The following is a 14400-nucleotide window of genomic DNA, read 5'->3' as shown; positions in this document are numbered from 1 at the left end:
TTGAGTGCAAGTCCAATCCTCTCAAATAATGTTACCTTCTACAGTGCAGGAGAATTTCAAATAAAAAAAGGCATGTTTTGAGTTGGTTAGTTAATCAAAGTTTTTTAAATCTTCAACAGAAACACCCCTTGAAATCTCTGCGAAAGTTCTTGCAACTCCCTACTTCATTTAGTCACTCTGCTTCATCAGATGTGCGATTTCAAGCTTTGCCAAGCCAGCCAGCCAAATCTACTCACAGTGAGGGGCGCCTCCATGCAACAGGACAGACTCATAACAGCAATATACGACAAGATTCCCAGGCAAAACCTAGGCCAAATTTCCAACTACCTGGCCAAATGGAACCAATCTGGCATGTGCTACCAAGTGGCAGGACTGGAATTGATGGAGCTATGAACTCTGACCAGATAATCTCCAAGTCAAGTCAGAATGGTCATTCTCTACATTTAACCAGAACAGCACGTCCCAGAATGCCAAATTTAAATGATTTAAAGGAAACAGCACTGTAGTTGTAGTTTGTGTTGTTGTTCAGAAAGCTGAACAGTAGTCTTATTTCAGATCAATAACCTGTCATCCATGTAGTAAACATTACTAAAGTAATGTTTTAAGTAAAAAAAAGCACCAGTGATAAGCAGAATTATTTTAAATTGAAAATTTTCAAGAAACCACCGAACAGCCGTGTAGAAATGACATGTATAATGATTTTTAACACAGCTCACAATTCATATGGTGTTGGAATTATTCTGTATCAGTTAAACAGTTTGTAGTTATAGCAAACATTATATTTGTATATTATTGGAGAGAAATTATTGGAGATTGTCATGGGATCCATGTTTTCACAAGAGCACAATGTTATAGTGTACTAATATACAGTTTATTCACAAGCTGCTGATGTTTTCTGGCATTTGGTACACTTTCTTCCTCATAACTATTATAACTTGCATTATATTTAAGCATATGAATAGTGGTATTTCAGCAGATATTCTGGTAATTATATTTGGTGTGCGCGATTAGCAGCTTGTCGAAGTTTGATAAAAGGATTTTATTTTTGGTATGTAATCTATACAAAGTACTTTATGAAAATGATATATAGAATTAACTTAAATTACATAGTTACGAATTGCAGTGTCATTAACTGAAAATGCAACACTAACACCCATTTCAACCAATGATGTTATTAAAAATGATTGAGCCTATTATTTTGCATTTTATGCAGCTGAGATCATATTTTCATTCATTTAGGTAATGGATAATAGGCTTCAATCCAATCATCTGGCTTGAACTAAGTGAATTAAGGTTAAAGGTTTTAATTTCTTCATCTTGTGCTAAACAGTGAATTACATATATATATATATATATATATATACACACACACACACACAGACACATATATATATATATAGTATAGAAAATAAAAATTCACATGCACATGATGATCTGATTAAGTAAGTTGTGAGAGTATAGCTGGAATTGATTTCAAAACATCCAGATCTCTAGTGTTAGATGAAAAAAAAATTTCAGTGAAAAGATTGCAACATTTTTTAAGAAAGGTTTATTTCTGTTCTTTCCCCATATAAATTGTGTAACCCTCATTATCTTCACTTCTGAATTTTGTTGTATTTTGTACTAAACCTGCTTTGGCTCCTCCCATCTTCTAAGATTTGATGCTTGTTTATATACCAGTGCAGTAATACATATATATATATATATATATATATATATATATATATTGTTTCCTCATGTGGATGTAATGACACTATTGTTGCATATTTTGGTTGCTTGAGTGTCACTGTGTTTTGTTGATGGCCTTAGATAATGTTAGTGGGTCATATGTCAGTAACAAAATTACACAACCTTTTCCAGTGGTATGTTTCCCTTAGTTGATTACTGTTAAGGGATAAAACATGGAGTTCTCATCTTCCTTCTTTCCCGTCTGTGCCTATTCATTGGAGTTGATGGGAACAGGATTTCTACAAAGTGTTTCATACCGTGTGGTAGTTTTTCAGCATCATGCTAATTCTGATCTGATGCTTTCTTGCTGGTATGTCCTCTAACTAACTAACTAACACATATATTTATAGTGGCGATGGATTGCTTCACCAGAGTATAAAAATGTCTACTCAAACTGAGGTGCAAGTGAATGACAAGCCCAACAGGCTCAGATCCCCTACCAAAAAAGCTTGTGGCCATACCTGACATGAAAAATATTTATTATAAAAATAGTACATTTTCTAGATTGTAATTGCCCTTTAAATTGATTCAGCTTCAGACTGTGTTCTTTTGTGTTGGAGCATCCAAGTTATTTCTGTGTTAATTTTCATTTTAAGCGCCTAAAACTTTTTTTTTGTGATTCCACAGACAAAAAAAGTGTTTTGGGAGAAAGCAATGGGCAAAAGAAACAGAAGTAAAATTGCATCCTGGAAATCTAAATTAAAACAAAAAATGGTTGATAAAAGCAGCAGATCAGTTCTGATGTTGGCTCATTAATGAGAAATGTTAACATTCTTTTTCTTCCTGGAGACACTGCCTATAAGATGAATATTTTCAGTGTTTCCTGTAAAGAAAATGTTAGCCTTTTGTATTAGCATTATTTTTTAAAAAGAGAAATAGCACCAGAACGTATGTCATCCAAAAATAGCAATTCTGGAGGAAATTACCAAAGCTTTTTTGTGTCATTTTTAATAGACCGCATATAGATCTGAGATAGAATTTAAGAATTTACATTTCACATTTAATTTTCTGTCTAGAACAGTCTGCCTTCTTTTAAATATCAACAGAAGAACAGCCAAAGGTATATGAACAATAGAACAGCACAGGAACAGGCCCTTTGGCCCAACATGTCTGCACCGACCGTGATGCCAATCTAAACTAATCCCATTAGTTTGCTCATGGTCCATATCTCTCTATTCCCTGCCTGTTCATGTATCTGTCTAAATGTCTCTTAAGAGTTGATATTATATCTGTTTCTACAACCTCCCCTGGCAGTACATTCCAGGCACCTATCACTGTCTGTGTTTTTAAAAAAGTCTTTTAAACTCCCCCGCCGCCCCACCTTAAACCTATGTACCCTAGTATTTTACATTTCCACACTAAGAAAAAGACTCTGAATATCTACCCTTGCTATGCCTCTCATAATTTGATATACTTCTATCAGGTCGCCCCTCAGCCTCTGACGCTCCAGAGAATACAATCCAAGTTTGTCCTATGTGTTCTTGTATTTAATACATGCCAAATCCAGGCAATGAACCTCTTTTCACCCTTTCCAAAGTCTCCACATCTTAGTGTGGCAGCCAGAACTGCACACAATGCTCCAAATATGGCGTAACTAAAGTTTTATACAGCTGCAAAATGACTGGCCGTATTTTATACTCAGTGCCCTGACCGATGAAGGAAAGCAGGCCGTACACCTTCTTCACCTCTTATATTGCTCCTAAGGGCCCTGCCATTTACTCTGTACGTTCCTCTTGCATTTGGCCTCCCAAAGTGCAACATCTCACACTTGTCTGGATAAAACACCATCTGCCATTTTTCTGCCCAAATTTCCAGCTGATCTATAATCTGCAATATCCTTTGATGACCCTCCTCGCTATTCACAACTCCACCAATTTTGTGTCAGCTGCAAACTTTTAATTAAACATCCACATTTTCATCCAAATCATTTATATATTATATAATATATATTACAAATAACATGTCCTGGCAATGATCCTCGCAGAACACCACCAGTCAGAGACATCTAGTCAGAAAATAAAATGTCACTAACTGTGTACATATAATTATTCTTCACAGCATCTTTTTTCCTCAAAGTATACATTTTGGGTGAATACCAGCAATAGTAATGCTCAAATTATGTATAGAGCAAAAGTTACGAACTGTTATTGAGCTTATGAACACATTACAGTCACAGTTTCCAGGTACAATTCATTTAAGACCACTGAATCAGAACTGTCACAATATGCTAAAACATTAATTTTCCAGTGGGTCATGGGGTTGGTTAGTTAGCAAACTCAGTAGAGATTTTTTTTAAAACACATCAATGAAATTTTATGATGGGCTGAGTGGAATTTGCCTACCTGAGAGGCCATAGATTTCATTGTTTAGTCATAATGAATAAAAAGATTTCATCACAAGTGATCAAAAAACATTATATAATTTCTGAACTTATCCCTTGGCAAGGAGTGATAATTCATCAATAAACTTAGATATTTACCAGTTTTTAAACAAACAAATGAATATGGATTTCTGTCAAAAGAGGACATTATCATAACCATCTGCATAACTGTCCTATTTAGGAAATTATAAATGGTCATATGCCAATTTAATAGCAATGACAGTTGCAAATGAGACTTGATTTTCAATTTAATTTTGATCTTCTTCTTGCAATGGGTCTTTATCTCAGATTAATTTTTTTTAGCAAGCTGTAAGTAGTTCAGTTTTAAAATGTTTGTATTCCAAACTTCCCAAGACAGCAAAACACTAAATTTGCAGCAAAGCAAATTTGCCCAGATTTCTCCAAGTTTAACTAATGACTTTACACATACACTGTTCCTTGAAAATTGTGCCTTGTTGGTTTACAGTTAAATTTGAACAACGGTGCATTATTTCTTTAATTGGTATCTTGCCTTATTTTTATTTGAAAGATTTCCACAACTTGTAAATCAACATCTTTTCTAGGAAAGACTGATTTGCGATTGTTTTGTGTTTGTCCTCAAATAATATGTGGTGGATCAACATTGTCACATTCATGTTTTTTTCCTAGTCTCCCTCTTAGGATTCCTACATGAAGAATTTTGCATGATCCTTTTAGATAAATTCTCCAGGTTCCTCATTGAGCTTACTTTTCACAATTTCCTTTGTTGTGCAGACTAACTTGACATTTAAGAATATATATTATAAAATAGGATATTCAGTCCAGACAATGTAATACAGGTATTCAATGGCTTCTGCCATGACTGGTGAAAAATTTCTGTTCTTTGTGAACAAGCATTCGTACTAATTCCCATTTTGAAATATGCTTATTTTAAAATGTTCCAGAAACTATCAATTCTTTGAATTGTGATGTTGCGCTTTTCTAAATGTAACTGCATTCAAGCCTCTACTGGCCATTTTCAGTATTAATGAGATCAGTTACAAAACTTCAATATCTCTTAACAGATAAAATGTAAAACTGGCATTTGCTTTGAAACAGGTTGATTTTATATTCTGCAGAATTTTAAGTTTTTAAAAATTTACTGTTATGGTTGCTGTTACATCACATTTTTTTACTTCACTTTTTCATATTAAATGTTATATGGAAAGGTCAGTTTTCAGAACTAAAACTTTAAAAAAAAGTTGTTGCACAAAACAACCAGTATGCAGAAATTTTTATGCCACATTTTTAAAACAGCTTTTATACAATAGTAATTGATGCAGCATTAACCCAGGGTCTAAATAATTCAGCAGAATATAAACCAGCAAGTGTAATTTGTGTTTATGTACATTTTTGTCTGAAAGAATGTGTTTCATGCATGCAGATCCAAGTACTTCTTAACAGATTTGTATGGGTGTACACAAGTGTATTATCTCTTAGGTCTTAATAGTACAGATGTATAGGGGTTAGAAATTGCTACTGGGTTAATATTAATAGGGGAATCTAATAATCGTAAATTGCTATTTAATATTTTTCTGTTAAGATAATATCCCAGATGTACAAAGAATATGGAAACAAAAGTTGTGTTAAGGTGTATATGTAATTCTCTAAAGTGTTTAATGCCTATAGTCACAACTTAAATTATATTTTAGGCAGATTTTTTTTAAATCTGTGCACATGTTTTCAAGAATTCAAGTCCCAGTAAACTCAAAAGTCCTGTTTTTTTGGAATTCTGTAATGGCAGCGTGTATATGTTACATAGTTGCATTCTTGTTTGTTTACGCTGTTGCAGTTATTCCCTTTAAATAATTAATGCAAGATATAAAGCATTTGTAAATTGTTTATATAACATTTATATGTTTGTATATTGAACCTTTATCGTGTGTTTCCCATCTGTATGTACAACTGTTGTAAAATTGAATCATAATGTTGTCACTAAATATTGGCATGAAATTGGTTAATTTTTACTAAGCACAATGTATTTTTGAATGGATCTTGTAAAACACACCTTTATAAAAATGCAAATTTTTGCACTAAAATATCAAGTATTCCTGCTTTCAATACTGTGTGTGTGTATATATATATATATGTTTATAGTGGAAGTGATACATAAAGGCATGGTGGTTTACAGGAAAAATCTGTCTTCTGACAGGGTATGTGATTGAAATAGAGTTAACATGAATACTTTAGTTTCCTTTTATCTTTTATATTTATTTGGTAACCGAAAACTGCAGACATTCATTGATGTTAACTGAAATTCCTTTGTTTCTTCTAGTTGAAATTAAGTTTCTATCTTGACTTGGCGCGAGACTAATTCAGATCAAAAGTGTATTGCTTATGTTATTTTACACATTCTGAATGTTGCAAAATGTATTTAGAGGGTAAAAATTGCATTATAATATTGACGGTGGAAAGAGGAGTGGTGCACGAGGCAAATGCTGTTGTTGATTTGCATATGCCCCATATGATGAAAATCGCTTTTTCATGTTAAAGGCAGAAACTAAATACAGTGGTAAAGTACAGATACATCTTTGAGGTCTATTTTCAACAGGTCCATCATACTTTTCATATGCATGTTACACACTTGATCTACTCCAATGCATAATACACTACTTTGCTTTTCTTGAATTGTTTAAGTTATCCAACCTCAGTAAAATGTAAAACTACATCAGAATACACCAAGTAGGTTATGCAGAGACTGCAGAGAGAACATTGGTGTAGTTTTCGCAAGTGGTTCACACTTTAAAAGGTTAATGGATGGGACCTGAGCTGCTGGGTGTTGTTACTGGGTAGCAAATGTTTTAATCTGCACCATGAATTCAAATCTAGCCCAGACTGACAGTAACATCCACTCTGACTAGAAGTTTAAATTCAGAGAAATGCATAGGAAGATGTGAATGATAAGCACCAAGATTTGCCAAACAATGTTAAGTATAATTTAAATAAAAATGATTTCTTTGTGACTTAAGCCAAGAATAGAAAAAAACAAACTTATTTAGGGAGAGGTGGTGGAGCGAAAGCCTGACCTAAAACCAAGATACTGTAATTGAAATCACTGCCTGGAGAAAGATGCTGTACAGATTGGCTATGTGAAGACTGAAGTAGGGTTGGTAATATTGCTGGTTGTCTCATCACGTGATCTGCCTTTTTTTCCCCATTTACAATAATTTTGTAACTAATAAACTATTCAAAAGATATTGTGAAAACATTTTTGAAAAGCATGCTTCTTTCCTGGATTACTTGCATAATCTGTCATATTAATCTTTTAGTTCTTGGAAGCTCCAAGGCCATCCTAAGGGATAGAAAAAAACAAAGTGCCAGAAGGTGTACGTGCATGAGAAGTTGAAAGAATTAATCAATAAGGACAAAGTTTTTACATTGACTGTTTTGGAAGTCAATAGGGGTCAGCAAGGCCAGAGGTAGCAGGTGAATGGGTATTAATGCAAGATCTTTGGCCTGTCATTTCTGGACTGAATCCAACCTGTTGGACTAGAATGAGATTACTCAGTACCTCTAGAAATTGCTTTTAATTTGATTGTTACAAAAGTATTCCACTAAACATCAAATGAACTTAGTAAATGTAAGCTACACTGGATTAAATTTGATGAATTTCAAGTTATAAGCATAGTTTGCTTTAAAACAAGATTAAATGGAAACCAAGTTAATTTAGTTGTTAATTTTGAGCAAAGCCCATATTTTTCGTAACAGGATATGCTATTTCATCTGTTTTGTGATTGTTGTCACTGACATTTATTGAGGCATTCAAGTAGTTCCATCCTGATAGCAATTCGAACATGCCATCCCAACGGTATAATTCTAATGTATCGAGCTACAATTGGAGGACGCAGGAAATTCTGTACTGATGATGATCTGTCTGAATTTCCATAAAACACCTGTGGGAGGGAAAAATTAATCCTATAAAGGTGAACTAAAACAATAATTTTAACTTAAAGCTTTCCAGCATATAATGAATGTGATATATCTCCCAGGAGAGCTATTTTCTGGCAAACAATGGAAAATATGTAAGCCAAATAAGAGACCATCCAATGGGAGAACCTTGTTTCCCTGTAGTATGTCATTTTAGTACCCCTATGCCATTAAAGGGAGTAACACTATCAGCAGCAGCCACAGCTCCAGTTAAATAATACCTTTAATACAGAAAACATTCCAAAATGTCTCAAAGGAGCATTATCAAAAAAAGTGTCTAAAGAAATTAGAGTTTTGGGGAAGGAATGCCAGAGCTTAGGGTATCTTGGCAGGTATGTAGAGCTGGAGGAGATTACAGAGCTAAGGAGAGGAGAGACCATGGAGAGACTTGATAATGGGTGAGAATTTTAGAGTGAAGATATTGACTAAGTGGGAGACGGTATCTGTCTGCAAACAGGTGAGTGGATCTGGTGTGAGGTAGGACATAGACATATCTCAATGGTATTATTCACAGGTGTTTCCATGAGTACATTTACCAGGCAATTTATTGAACTGCCACAGACCACAGTGAGACCAAACTGTAAGTGTCAAATTGAGCAGAGAAGACTTTGCTGCTTTTTATTTACCCCTTGTCTTATTTTTAGATGGGTTCCAGTACTTACTCGATTGTTTCCTGTCTGATCTTTATAGTAAACCCAGTTAAAGGTTTCATCAGATCTATACTGCACACTGTACTTTGTCATCCATTCATCAGCATCACATCGCCCTTGAGTAATGATCCCAGAAATAACTCTGATTTCCTTCAGGTCAATCTGAAGCCATTGCTGATTGTCTTGGTATCTTGATAGCCATGCACACCTGTACACATTTGGGTGGGGGGGGGGGGGGGTGCGTGGAGAAAGGCAACAATGAAAATATTGGGACAAAAATATGTCTGGAATGATACATACACAGTGGATTTGCAAACATCAGACACTAATGGCCCATAGTGGTGAACTCTCATTGTTCATTTGCCTGTCAAATCAGCTGTCACCTGGAGTGGCTATTTGGATATAAACTTCATTGGCAAATTGGTATTCAGCTGATTGGCCAGGACCAGCGCAACACAAGGCTTTTCTGAGCATCAGCAACAAACGCCATCCCTGGAATTGCTTTAAAAGCCATTTAAACAGAAGCATTCAAACTCTTAAAAATTAAACTTCATATAACGCAAACAAAAAAACTCCCAGAAACAATTTAATATACTTAAATTAACTTATGGTTGTGTTCTCTGTTCAAATTAATGGACTCTGGACTTGGACAAATTTTACTGTGCAAGTGATTGGATCCTTAATAATGCTAACACGGAAAGGAAGTATTCCAAGTTCTGTGCAAAACCGATGCTGCCTCCCATATGCTCCTTGACATTCAATTTGGTAAATGGGTTTATTATTGTCACATGTAAAAAAAACTTTGTTTTGCATGCCATCCATACAGATCAGTTCTTTACAACAGTGTATTGAGGTAGTACAAGGGAAAATAATAACAGAATGCAGAATAAAGTTACAGAGAAAGTACAGGCAGACAATAAGGTGTAAGGCCATAATGCGGTAGATTGTGAGGTCAAGAGTCCATCTTATCATACTAGGGGATAGTTCAATAGTCTTATAACAGCAGGATAGAAGTTGTCCTTGAGCCTGGTGCTACATGCTTTCAGGCTTTTGTATCTTCTGCCTGATGGGAGAGGGGAGAAGAAAGAACGTCTGGGGTGGTTGGGGTCTTTGATTACATTGGACGCTTTACTGAAGCAGCGCGAAGTGTTGACAGACAAAATTTCTCGCCTGCTTCCCAATACACCAAACATTTCATTTAACATGAAGATCAAAGGGACAAGAGCTCTTGGGCCTGAAACGTTAATTGTTTCTCTTTCCAAATGCCACCTCACCTGCTGAGTGTTTCCAGCACTTTCTGTTCTTACTTCATTTTACATGCCTGGTAGCCTTTTATGGACTCTCTCAATTTTAAGTCCTCAACACAGAAACATGTATGTGTGCGATCTAACACTGCTGACACCTGTACTATTTTATATCATAGCCCTGGTGCAAGATTTTCAGGCCCAGGAATACCACATCCAGCTTCCTCTCCTAAGTTGGCCTCTACATTGTAATTGGTGTGAGTATTTGAGCTGGTAGTATGTTAACTTGAGTGAATGCCCCCACCGTATCACACAACTCTCCAACAATAAAGGTTTACTGGCAGCTCCTAAAAAATGTGGACCAAATCCCACGCATCAGGAGCTACCTCTCGCTGCAGACACCAGGCCATAAGATATTGGAGCAGAATTAGGCCTTTCGGCCCACCAAGTCTGCTCTGCCATTCAATCATGGCTGATTTTTGTTTTCAACCCCCATTCTCCTGCCTTCTCCCCATAACCATTAACCCCCTTACCTATCAATCCCTGCCTTAAATATACTGAATGGCTTGGCCTCCACGGCCCTCCGTGGCAATGAATTCCACAGATTTACCACCCTCTGGCTGAAGAAATTCCTCATCTCAGTTTTAAAGGCACGTACCTTTATTTTGAGGCTGTATTTTCAGACCCTAGACTCCTACCAATGGAAACATCCTCATTATGTCCAGTCTGATTTCAGTACATCAGTATTCAATGAGATTACCCCCATCCTTCTGAATTCCATTGAATACAGGTGCAAAGACATCGATGATGAAATTCACCACCACCTTCAATGCGCCTGCACAGATTGAGGAGGAAGGTGTCTTAAGATCAAAACTTCAGACCTGACACAAAACTCATGGTCTACTTGGCACTAGTTATGATCCCTCCCTCCTATATGCTTCAGAGACCTGGACTATTTACAGCAGGCAGTTCAAGGCACCAACACAGTTTCCACAAAAGCACTTGAGTTCACCAGAAGAATAAGTGAACAATGGGAATGTCCTCTTCCAGGCCAAAATCCCCAGCTCTGAGACCCTAGTTATTCTCAGTCAGCTACGTTGGCCAGGTTACGTTGTTCCCAAACTTGACACCAGTCTCCCGAAACAGACACTCAATTCCATATTTTGTCATGGGAGATTCAAAAAGTGCAACATTTTCACCGACTCCTGAGAACCTCTGGCCGATCACTGCTCAAAATGGAGCAGCATTCGGGATTGTATTGGGAACCTCAAGGCCATATGATGAGAACATTCAGAAGCCCTAAGTAAGTGCTGGATGGAGAACACCACCATAAAAACTCACTCCATCTGTCCCATCTGTGGGCAAATTTGCAGTTCCCACATTAGCCACCTCAGAACCCATAAAACCATAGTGGAAGAAAATCATCCTTGATTCCAATGAATTGCCTAAGAAGAAGAAGGTGATCCGAAAGCAGAAAAGCACAAGAAAGGAGGGGAGAGGAAGAGGGTACAGCTTGTAAATAGTGTTACGGACTCAGTGAAAGTCCCTTTAAGATAGAGAGTGTGTGTGTATGTGTGTGTGGGGCGTGCTTACGTCAATAGAAGATAAAGGACATAATGACGTTGTTGAAGAAGGAGAGAGAGAGAGAGAAGGGAGAGAGAGAGAGAGAGAAGGGAGAGAGACACCAGCCTGCTTGTTTTCTCTATCGATGGATGAGAAACAATAACTGTGTTTGCTACCGAAATCCACGTATGGAAGTTGGAAGTAATCCGGTGGAGTTCACTTTGTGGCTGACCTGTAGAAGGAAACAGGTATTTGTGTGTGGACGACCACGATTCGGATGCTTTTCGGGGTGAGGAAGTCACTACCGAGTAAACGCTGAAGTGTCGTTTGGGGTTCCATCGTGGAACATTTGGATTTCGTATTTACTCTCCCTATGTTCTCTACATCTACGTCTTATCTTCTGACAACGGTGGTTGTTGAAGAAGCCCTTGCTCATGTTTCACCTTATGGCTTGCGGAACTGAACTTTAAGAACCATTCCGGAACTTGGAGTTTGGGACTTTGTCACACACACACACGACGAGTTTAGTTTTGGGGTTAACGTTCGAGGTTTAACATTTTTGAATTCTAACATACTAATATTTTTACTTTTATTTTACGTATGGTCATAAGTAGTGATTAATAAAATAGTTTTTAACACTGAATCATGCTCAGTGTGTTTCTTTTGTTGCTGGTTCGTGACAAAATTCTCTATGGTGGAATATCTGCCTTTCTCATAGATTGCTTTACTTCTGTAAGGTTTAACCTTGTAGCAATCTTTATCAGATCATCCTTTTTCGCCACCTCCAATCCCTGTAGGGTTGGTGACTCCAAAAATGCCTTAATATCCATTGCTGCTGGTTTCCACACACACAAGCCAATTAAAAAGAATTTATCAGACCTCCCTCAAAAATCTTTGGATTGAATCCCGAACAAATCTCGTCAATCTGAGGAACGATCCCAGACGACACTCGTTAATCTTTGGATTGGATCCTGGATGAGCCCCCAATTTTGTCACGAACCAGCGTTGTCAGAAGATAAGACGTAGATGTAGAGAACATAGGGAGAGTAAATACGAAATCCAAATGTTCCACGATGGAACCCCAAACGACACTTCAGCGTTTACTCGGTAGTGACTTCCTCACCCCGAAAAGCATCCGAATCGTGGTCGTCCACACACAAATACCTGTTTCCTTCTACAGGTCAGCAACAAAGTGAACTCCACTGGATTACTTCCATACGTGGATTTCAGTAGCAAACAGTTATTGTTTCTCATCCATCGATAGAGAAAACAAGCAGGCTGGTGTCTCTCTCCCTTCTCTCTCTCTCTCTCCTTCTTCTTCAACAACGTCATTACGTCCTTTATCTTCTATTGACGTAAGCACGCCCCACACACACATACACACACACTCTCTATCTTAAAGGGACTTTCACTGAGTCCGTAACAATAGGTAATTTGAAATTACAGTGAAGTGGGATTTGATTGGTTAAGGCAATACTGCCATCCACTATGGTTTCAGCCCTACTGCTGGCCGCAGACTAAGTAATGACTGTTCCAATGAATTGATCTGTACGAACGGTATGCGAGACAAGTTTTTCAATGTACCTTGGTACAAGTGACAATAATAAACTAATACCAATACCAATCATTGGCAAGCATGCCATCCTCAATGGGGTCATTTTGGATGGATAAGGATTAAGATTATCCTGCAGCACCATATTTCACTGGCTGGTTTGCAGCTGCTGCTGTCAAGGAATATGCACTACTTTGTTTTACAAAAGAGAGAGGAATATGCGATAAATTGTGTTGCAAGACAGAGTGGAGCTATGGTTAAATGATAGGCAATGTGGATGTCAGGTCTGAGCATTGATAGAAAATGTTGATGTGTGATAGGGATGTGGTACATTTCAAGGATAATTGAAGCTGATAATTCATTTACTGAGATACAATATTGGAAGACATATTCATTAACTGTACACATTGATGTGAGGTCCCTGATATCTTGTGGCTCAGTTTACCATATTTAAACACATTAAACAAAATGAATGAATCTGATGAGCCGAATTTCTGTGTTTCATGTTTTTCATTTTCTGTTGGAAAATTTCCATTTCACCTCATGATAAATTACAACTAAAATTGCAATTAGAGAGAAATTACCCAAATTTCCAACGGTGTGTTAAAGCAAAGGTTAAATGGGATGATGCATGATTTTGCAATGTGATTACTTACCCAAAACCTTGGCTATTGATTCTTGCTTTGTTTGACATCCACGAAGAGTACCAGCCTGTGTAATGATCTTCATTGGAACAACTTATCTGATCTTTTGTAACAGCTCCAGATTCAAACCCAAGGGCTCGGTGATAAGGACACTCTGTGAAACCAAAACAAAAAATAATAACTTCTGAAAGATTTTCCTGCAAAGCCTTCTTAATGATTAATGTAAATTAATTTCCTTGCAGGTTGTCAACATTTCAACAATAATGTACTGTAGTTATAAACACAATAAAAGGTCAGCAGATACAATATCAGACAAAATTTAATAGCAAGCCAAACATGGAGATATAAAGACAGATGACCAACCAAAAGTTTGGTCAAAGGGGTAGGTATAAAGTAGTACCTTAAGAGGGGATACAGAGACCTGGTGATTTCAAAAGCCTAAGGCCCAAACAACTGAAGGTATGACTATCAATGATAGAATATTGAAAATTGGAAATGCACAAAACCAATCTTGCAGTAGCTCCAAGATTACTGGACAAAAAGAGAAAGCTGGTGGGATGAAGAATAAATAACATTAATTCAGGGTTATCTAGATAACTGTAAAGGTTTCCCATTCTCTTCCAGTCCTTCTCAAAGGCTTCATGAGAATCCAAAGGTGAAAGAGAAGAAGTAATTGAGCAAAAATCATACCAGA

The 14400-nt window shown here is 36.9% G+C and overlaps 2 protein-coding genes across 5 annotated transcripts in view; one reads left to right on the top strand and one right to left on the bottom strand.

Annotated features, from left to right (window-relative positions):
- cdkl5 (cyclin-dependent kinase-like 5) overlaps nucleotides 1-7735 on the top strand; it is a 115455-nt gene extending 107720 nt beyond the window's left edge. For 2 of the 4 annotated variants that reach the window (XM_052013972.1, XM_052013974.1), the window contains one exon: nucleotides 120-7729. In XM_052013972.1, the coding sequence (XP_051869932.1) occupies nucleotides 120-506 (387 nt within the window). In that variant the 3' untranslated portion in view covers nucleotides 507-7729. Of the gene's footprint in view, nucleotides 1-119 lie in introns of all 4 variants that reach the window. The other 2 variants (XM_052013976.1, XM_052013975.1) reach the window with 2 other exon arrangements.
- Nucleotides 7639-14400, bottom strand: part of LOC127569382 (retinoschisin-like) — a 40154-nt gene continuing 33392 nt past the window's right edge. The window contains exons 5-7 of the mRNA XM_052013977.1: nucleotides 13719-13860; nucleotides 8716-8911; nucleotides 7639-8019 (exon numbers count right to left, since the gene is read on the bottom strand). Coding sequence (XP_051869937.1) covers nucleotides 7867-8019; nucleotides 8716-8911; nucleotides 13719-13860 — 491 coding nt within the window. The 3' untranslated portion in view covers nucleotides 7639-7866. The remainder of the gene's footprint in view (nucleotides 8020-8715; nucleotides 8912-13718; nucleotides 13861-14400) is intronic.

This window comes from Pristis pectinata, chromosome 4 (genome assembly GCF_009764475.1).
Source record: "Pristis pectinata isolate sPriPec2 chromosome 4, sPriPec2.1.pri, whole genome shotgun sequence".
Lineage (NCBI taxonomy): Eukaryota > Metazoa > Chordata > Chondrichthyes > Rhinopristiformes > Pristidae > Pristis > Pristis pectinata.
The sequence above is the reverse complement of the archived record's forward strand: the minus strand, read 5'-3'. Positions and strand labels throughout refer to the sequence as shown.